Source organism: Vitis vinifera, chromosome 16, assembly GCF_030704535.1.
Source record: "Vitis vinifera cultivar Pinot Noir 40024 chromosome 16, ASM3070453v1".
Taxonomy (NCBI): domain Eukaryota; kingdom Viridiplantae; phylum Streptophyta; class Magnoliopsida; order Vitales; family Vitaceae; genus Vitis; species Vitis vinifera.
In genome coordinates this window covers 16,530,720-16,539,588 of record NC_081820.1, presented here as the reverse complement: position 1 = coordinate 16,539,588, position 8,869 = coordinate 16,530,720, and the positions used below count along the sequence as shown (strand labels likewise).

Genomic DNA, 8,869 nt, shown 5'->3' with positions numbered 1-8,869 from the left:
TAAGAGAAATTCATACATATATAATACTAAAAACTGTTTCCCAACCCCCACAATTGTTGTTACTAAAGCTCCTCCCTTGAATCAATGAAGCATGCAACTTAAGGGTTTGCAGGTGATGTCCAACAATGAATGAAACTCCTGAGCACAGGTACTTTTTGCCCATTGGCAGCTAGAACACAAGAAACCACTCCCAAAAAAAAAAAAAATTACACCAGTGGGGTTTAGGAATTAGGTGTGAAACTATTCTCAACTCCTACCTAAAATTCAAACAACAAACAGAAATAATTGGCCAGTTTCTGCGTGAACCATCCTTCTGGATGTGTGATCCCTTTACTGATAAAATGGGTGAAAAATGTACATATAGATAGGTAGAATCAAATACGTGACTCACTTTTCCTTCAATTTACAAACTAACTATGAAGAAGGTTAAAAAGCACCCTCTCCCATCTTTAAACATACAAGATCTTCGCCCCATCTGATAATCAGAGGCGGTGAACCTAGGCTGCTCATAAACATTGAGAATATCACACATTCAATACAAGCTAATTATAACTCTTCAGAGAAATCACACTTCAAGCGGTACTGGAGATCTTGATGTTGGCCCTCCTTGCCGTCTTGATTCTGCGATCTTGGCAGCCACCTCGGCCACAACAAGCCTAGTTAAAAGTAGGCCTGCCACCAGAGCAGATGCCATCAACATTGTAAAAACTGCACTCCAGCTCTTGGCAGAGATGTAGCCGGTTAGTAATGGGCCTAGAGCAGCCCCAACAGAACCTGTGCCATCTATAATTGCTGTTACGGTTGCCAATGCCCTTGAATCTCCTTCCAGTGAACTGTGGGTACCCAGATCAGCCGAGACGGCTGTTGTTATAAGAGCATAGGGGCCATTCACAAACAATCCAGTGATGAACATGAGCACTACATTTACAGGCACGGAAATGCTTCCATAGCTTCGGTAGAAGAAGAGGGCAGGGATAGCACAGTACATAAAACTTGCTGCTGTTATGGCTCTGGCACCTAGGCGGTCTGAAATATGGCCAGCTAGAATTCCTCCAACCACCCCTCCAACATCAAAGACTGTAGATAAGTTTCCAGCTGCCTCACTGGATAAGTACTTGCCATCTATATCTGGAAGAAAATGAATGGCAATGGAACCAATCAGAATCTAGGGACTGCTTTACAGAAGGATTCAACTACACATTTCATAATTCAAAGGCATGTATGTACTGAAGGTAACAGGCGAAGAACGAAGTGATATAAAAACCGATATCAATGTGATACAATGAAATATTTTATTTAAAAGTTCACAGAGGACCTTTGGAAATACATGATCCACTAGTATGAAAAGCAACTTGAAAATTTTATTCAAGACTAATGATGCATTCTCACTTCCAATGTGATGGGATTGAAGGATAAAACATTATATGAACATAAAATCAGAATTATCCATTTTGAAAAGCTTCTGTTGTTTGACCATGAAAGACTTCATAAGAAGTAGATGAAGCCAAGACTCTTCAAAAGGTCAATCATGAGAGGAATTGGACACATGTATATAGAAACTCAAAGCTTGAATATCTTTTTAGTTGGTTTCTCGTAAATACATCAAAGAAAGATTTTAATTTATCCAATTTAAGAAAAATCATAAGTGATGAAGTTAAGGTACCTGTGTGGCTAATGTAGAAAGGAAGCCAATAAAGAAATGTATAAGCAACCAATTTGGCGAAGAAAAGGCAAAGAGCAAAAGGAGCAACTCCAGGAATTTTCCATGCTTCAATGAACCCTATGGCTTTCTTCTTAACCTCTGTATCCGACTGCAATAGAGGTTCAGTTACCTCCTCCCCATTTTTCCTGGGAGAGTGTACTTGATCTTCCTCTGCAACAGCTCCAACAGATTCAGGACTAACAGGCAATAAGAGGAAAACCACCAGACCAACAAAAGCAATCATGAGGCCGGGAACAACAAAGGACCATCCCCACCCATAGGCTAATAGGACTGAAGCAATCACAGAACCTGCAATGTTCCCCACCGAAGTGTGAGCATTCCATATCCCCATAATTAGTCCTCTCTTGCTCTTTCCAAACCAGTTGCCTACCACAGCAACTACTGAGGGCCATCCAGTTGATTGGAACAAACCAGCAAACATCTGATCTATCAAGAAATAGTAAAAAATATGGATATTTGCCCAGTAACCCACACCATACAGCGAAGTGAACAAACCAGTTCCTACCATTCCCACTGTCAAAAAGATTCTTAAGTTTAACCTATCGCCCAAGTGCCCGGAAAAGTACATTCCAATGGCATATACTCCAAGGAATGCAACATCGATATCACCAAGCAAAGCTGTACCATCTGCTCCATCAAATGGAGCCCATCCACTTCCCAGTGCCCATGAAACTGGTCTGCCAAGATTCTTTCTCCACCATGGGCTAAACTTCAAGCTTACATCAGATTCAGGATCAAGCGCACTTTTGACAACGCTTGTGGTTTTTCGAGTAGCATGGTAGCTTGCATATGCAAAAAATGTCACAATTAGGACAATGGCCTGGTAGGCTTTGTAGGACAGGGTTTTCTTCTTAATGTGCTCTAAGAATCTAATTCCCAGTGGCTTCCTATAATTTGTTGCTGGTAATGGTTCTAACATTGAACCCATGTATGTATGCCTAATCCAAATTAACGATCAACTAGAACGAAAAGCTTCAATTTCCTCCTCCAAAACTGATAACTGCAAACAGAAGAGAGGGGGGGAAAAGTGAGAAAGAAGACATGAGATTGCAATTAGGCAAGGAAGTCTACTCAGATTTATACTACTACAAGCAATAGATTCCAATGGAGGAATCATATATTGTTTCGTATAAGGATAATCTTCAATATAATAAGCTTTGATCATTGAGTCAAAAACTGTAAATTTGAAGGAATTGACGGAACACGTTTAATTCAAATTACTTATTTAACAATTCATTAGCTTGCCCAACAATTTTCCACCTCCTAAATTGTTCGCCAAATCAGTTTTGGAAGATCGAATCGAAAGTCTGATAAATCGAATCAGATTCCAATGGTTTAGAGAAAGCAAAATAGAATAAGTGCTTGAAAACAGTAAAAGAGATGCCACTATTCCCAGGAAAATCTTCCAGTTTTCCAGGAAAAATTATCCAATGCTCTAACTGCGTTTGTCAAACACAGAACAGCACAACACATAAATATGATCAGACCGCCCAAACAGCCGCAGAATCTCCCATAAAAGTTCGAAACTTCAATTCATTCGACAAAAACACAAAAATACAGAATCATCTATCATCGGAAAAATTAAAATATATATATACATATATATATATATATATATAAACAAGAAGTTCCTGCTTCATCAAAGAACTACGGAAAAGCTAAAAGTTTGAACAATCTGAGACAAACCCAGTATTTTTAACCCCATAATTGAAATTTCAACGAACACCCACCAAAAAAAAATTTCCTCTGAACGATCTTCAGCCAATGTTCTCAACCATAAGTTCTTTTACCCAAAAAAATAAACAAATAAACTTCAAAAAAAATTTAAAAATAAAAAACAAAATTGACGAATGAAAGAGACTAAATGCAAGATTCATGAAGACGAAGACTGAGAATCAGACCTCTCTTTGAACTGAATCAAACACCGTATGTGGAGACACTGCTCTGGTTTTTCCAGCAGCTAACCCAACGAGCAGGGAGGCTTTCAACCTTGAGTAGGAAACGGGCGGGTTGGATGCTTAATAAGATAGGAAAATATTATTTATAGAGTTATGAAATGACCTTAACGCCCTGCTTGCCCTTTTTGACTAAGATTGGGTTCTCTTAATCTTTTGACGAAAACACCCTTGGTACGATAATCAAGAAATTACTCAGGATAATAAATTATTATTTTTTTAAAAAAAAAAGAATAAATAAATTCTTGAATGCGCGACTTGATGGCTTAAAAAACCCGCCCCGTCCATTAAATTATTTCGCACGTGTTACGCGGTTCCGTGAAGAAATTGTAAGCTGAGGCCCAAATAATTGGTGATATTTAACTAATTTAACCTTCAGTACGACACCTTGTAATTTCCGAAAAAAGTATTTCTTGTTTTACAATTTATTTAATTTTTTTAACAAAAATAAATTTATTTTTATTATTAAAAAAATTATAAACACTTTTTAAAGTCATTATTAAATACACTTTAAATATATATATATATATATATATATATATATATATATATATATATATATATATAAACAATTATGATTCCTCCGGATTTCTAGTTTTCTAATGTATAAATGTATTATTTAATTAATGTATAGTGGAAGAAATTATTATTATTTCCTATTTATGAAATTCATCTCTTTTAACTTTTTTTTCCTTTAGGTTATGTTTGGTTCCCAGAAAATACTAAGGCTATGTTTGGTTCCCGGAAAGTACAAAGGAAAGAAAAAAAATGCTAAGGAAAATGATTTTCTCATGTTTGGTTGTCCTATGAAAAATATTAAAGAAAATCAAATATAATTAAAACTAATTAAAAACTTATGTATTTTTAAATTATTTAATCTTTATATTGATGAATTAAAATAAATAAAATGAGTTTGAAGTAACAAAAAAAAATTTTATCAACTTTTAATCTATTTTTTTATTTTCCTTCACTTTTTCTTTCCTTCTACTTTTCCTTTGTATTTTCTTTCCCTCGCATTTTCCCTCAAATTTTCCGGGAACCAAACATAGCCTAAAGAAAAAAAAAATGTAAAGGAAAATGATTTTTTTATGTTTGGTTGTCCTATGAAAAATATCAAAGAAAATCAAATATGATTAAAACTAATTAAAAATTTATGTATTTTTAAATTATTTAATCCTTATATTGATAAGTTAAAATAAATAAAATGAGTTTGAAGTAACAAAAAAAATAATTTATCAACTTTTAATCTATTTTTTTATTTTCCTTCACTTTTTCTTTCCCTCTGCTTTTCCTTTGTATTTTCTTTCCCTTGCATTTTCCTTCAAATTTTCTGGGAACCAAACATAAAATTTTGTTTGGAGGAAAAGTAGGGCTTGTTTAGAAACTGTTTTTGGAGAATAGTGTTTTGTTCTTCAAAATAAAAACATATTTGACAATCAAAAATTATTTTCTATTTTATGTTTTTAAAAACAAAAAATATAGTGTTATCAAAAAATATTTATTAGTTGTTTTTTATTATTTTCACTTATTTTTTAAGAGTTATTTTAATAAATAATTATATAAACACGTATTATTAAAAATAAAACACTAGATATAAAAATTATTTTTAAAATATTAAAAATAAGTTAAAAATATTTTAAGTTTCCCCAAACAGAATTTTATTCTACAAAAATTAGAGAATAGTTTTTAAAAATTCTCCTTTCCTTTAAAAGGGATAAATTAAAAACTCAAATTTTAAATAAAAATAATAATTAAACGTGCATTTATAGACTGTTTTAAAAATTATGTATAACTTTCAAAAAATGAAAAGGAAAAAACAAATAAATTTACAAGAAATTTTCCATATTTTGAAAAAAAAAATCCAAAAGATTTGGTTTGGTAGTAATTTTAGAAAGCGAATTAGGTGGAATTAGGTGTTTGAAAAAAAAATGGAAATTACTTTTTAAATTTTAAAAAATTACTTATAATATTGAAAAGACACTTAAAAAAATATTTCAAGTAAAAATTGTCAAACATAATCTAGAAGTTTCTTTAATAGTGATTTTAGAGTGTGTTTGACACCATTTCTACTTGAAATAATTTTAATGAAAGTGTTTTTAGCAAAATCATTTATCAAGTGTTTATCTATAAAACACTACAATTGATTTTCCAATATTATAAATGATTTTTTATATTTTTAAAAGTGTTTCTTAAATTTTGTCAAACATCTAATTTTTTTTTAACACACTTTGTAAAATCATTGTCAAACAAACTCTTAGTTTTTAACCTAAAAAATATTTTTTTAAAAAAATATAATGTGTTTAGTAAAATTTAGAAAACAATTTTAAAAATCTAAAAAATCGTTTATAATATTAGAAAATCACTTATAGTGTTTTTTGAAAAAACACTTTATAGGTGATTCTTATAAAACCACTTTACTAAAAAATACTTCGAGTAAAAAGTCATGTCAAACGTAATCTAAAGAGTCTTTTGTTGTAAAACAAGGATAAATACAATGCAAGTCAAAGTAGTAGAGATAAAATATATATTACTTTGATAATATATATAATGGGAAGAAGGAATCAGAGAAGAGTGTTGAGAGAATGAAAGAAAGAGAGAATTTATTTCTTGCTTAGGGATGCATATTACAAGAGATGGGAAGCCCTTTTATAGGCTTTCCAATTGGCTTCCATTAATATTCTCATTAATGAATATTAATGAAACTCATAAATAACATTAATGGTTTCCATTAATGAGTATTAATGGAAATCATAAATAATAATTAATATTTATTATAATTAATGTGGTGGCATTCATTACTTCATTTATAACACTCCCCATTGGATGTCCACCACATTGAAGAATATATCTCATTAAAACCTTGCAAGTAAAAAACCTTAAGGGAAAAACCTAGCAAAGAAAAAAAAGTACAATATTCTTATAATTCTTTAAGTTTCTCTTGGTATGTTAGGACTATCTCGTTAAAAACCTTGCCAGTAAAACCCAGTAGTACAAAACCCGGATAAAGGAAAAAAAGAATACAATACACTAACACCCTTTTACAAGCATACTCTCTCTCATGTTGATATCCTTGAGTTGACGCATTCCAATCATGTGTATTAACTTTTTGAATGTTGAGGTTGACAAAGATTTTGTGAATAAATCTGCTAGATTATCACTTGAGCGTATTTGTTGCACATCAATTTCACAACTCTTCTAGAGTTCATGTATATAAAAGAATTTTGGTGAAATGTGTTTAGTTCTATCTTCTTTAATATAACCCCCTATTATTTGTGCAATGCATGCAACATTATCTTCAAATAATATTGTTGGGTCACCTTTGATAAAGGAGAGTCCATATGATTCCCGAAGATGTTGGATCATAGATCTTAGCCATATAGATTCACGACTTGCTTTATGAATTGCCAGTATTTCTAAATGATTTGATGATGTGACCACCATTGTTTGTTTGACAGATCTCCATGAAATAGCAGTACCATCGCAATTAAACACATACCCTATTTGTGACTTACCTTTATGTGAATCTGATAGATATCCTGCATCTGCATATCCAAGCAATTGTTGTTTTGATTCTCTTGAGTAAAATAGACTCATATCAATAGTTCCGCGAAAATAACGCAATATATGTTTGACACCATTCCAATGTCTTCGAGTTGGAGCGGAACTATATTTTGCTAATAAATTGACAGAAAAAGCAATGTCTAGACGTGTACAATTGGCAAGATACATAAGTGCACCAATACCACTAAGATATGGTATTTTAGGACCAAGTAATTCTTCATTTTTTTCGCAAGAACGAAATGAGTCCTTTTTCATATCAAGTGATCGAACAACTATTGGAGAACTTAAAGGATGCACTTTATCCATATAAAAACACTTCAAAACTTTCTTAATGTATGTTGATTGATGTACTAAAACTCCATTTGGAAAATGCTCGATCTGCAGGCCAAGACAAAATTTTATTTTTCCAAGATATTTCACCTCAAATTCCTTTTTTCAAGAAATTTGTTGTTCTTGTGAGCTCTTTAGGAGTTCTAACAAGATTTAATTCATCAACATATACTACAATAATTGCAAATCCGGTTTCTGATTTCTTAATAAAAATGTATGGGCATATAGGGTTATTGACATACCCTTATTTTAGCAAGTATTCACTATGGCGATTGTACCACATGCGTCCAAATTGGTTTAATCCATACAAGGATCGTTGTAACTTAATTTAGTACATGTTACGTGGCTTTGTACTATTTGCTTCAAGCAATTTAAATCCTTCAGGGATTTTCATGTATATATCATTATCCATGGATCCATATAAATATGATGTAATAACATCCATGAGACGTATATCCAATTCTTCTGAGACTGCCAAACTAATTAAGAAACAAAATGTGATTGCGTCCATGATGGGAGAATATGTTTCCTCATGGTCAACACCAAGTTTCTACGAGAAACCTTGTGCTACTAATCGCGCTTTATATCTTATGATCTCATTATTCTCATTGCACTTTCATACAAATACCCATTTGTACCCAACAAGCTTTACATCTTCAGGTGTTTGGACTACAGGTCCAAAAACTTTTCGTTTTGTTAATGAGTTTAACTCTGCCTATATAGCTTCTTTCCATTTTGGCCAATCATTTCTATGTCGACATTCTTCCACATTTCGTGGTTCGGGATCTTCATCATTTCTCATGATATCGGAGGTCACTTGGAAAGCGAAAATATTGTTAATAACAATATTATTTCGATCCCATTTTTTTTCCGTGTGTACATAACTTACTGAGATCTCACAATTTTCAGGTATCTGTGTCTCTTTAAGGGTTTCTCGTTCAATATGTGCCTTTTCAGGGGCTTCTTGTTCAATATGTGCCTTTTCGGGGGCTTTCTGTATTATTTGTGTCTTTTCTAAGGTTATAGATTTATCAATTTTAAATTGATCAGTCGTTTTAATGGCCTCTTCTAGAGTGTCAAGTTTTTCTTGGGTTCTCCTCTTCCAAGGAGTTACATCCTTTGAGTCGACAGGTCTACCACGCTTCAGGCGTATTTTAGATTCATTTGTTAACTAACCTACAAGGACATCAATTCGTGTTGGAGTATTTGCAGCCAGGATATGTGACTTTGTCACTTTCTTTGTATCAATGAATGCATCTGGTAATTGACTTGCAAAATTTTGCAAATGAATGATTCTTTG

General features: G+C 32.5%; 1 protein-coding gene across 1 annotated transcript; it reads right to left on the bottom strand.

Annotated features, from left to right (window-relative positions):
• Positions 1–293: 293 nt before the first annotated feature.
• LOC100258691 (putative glycerol-3-phosphate transporter 1) lies at positions 294–3,742 on the bottom strand. Its single transcript, XM_002266641.5, has 3 exons — positions 3,625–3,742; positions 1,664–2,723; positions 294–1,128 (listed from the first exon to the last, which is right to left on the bottom strand). Exons 2-3 carry the CDS (start codon positions 2,649–2,651, stop codon positions 566–568), a joined length of 1,551 nt encoding a protein of 516 aa, XP_002266677.1. The 5' UTR covers positions 2,652–2,723; positions 3,625–3,742; the 3' UTR covers positions 294–565.
• Between the last annotated feature and the right edge of the window lie 5,127 nt (positions 3,743–8,869).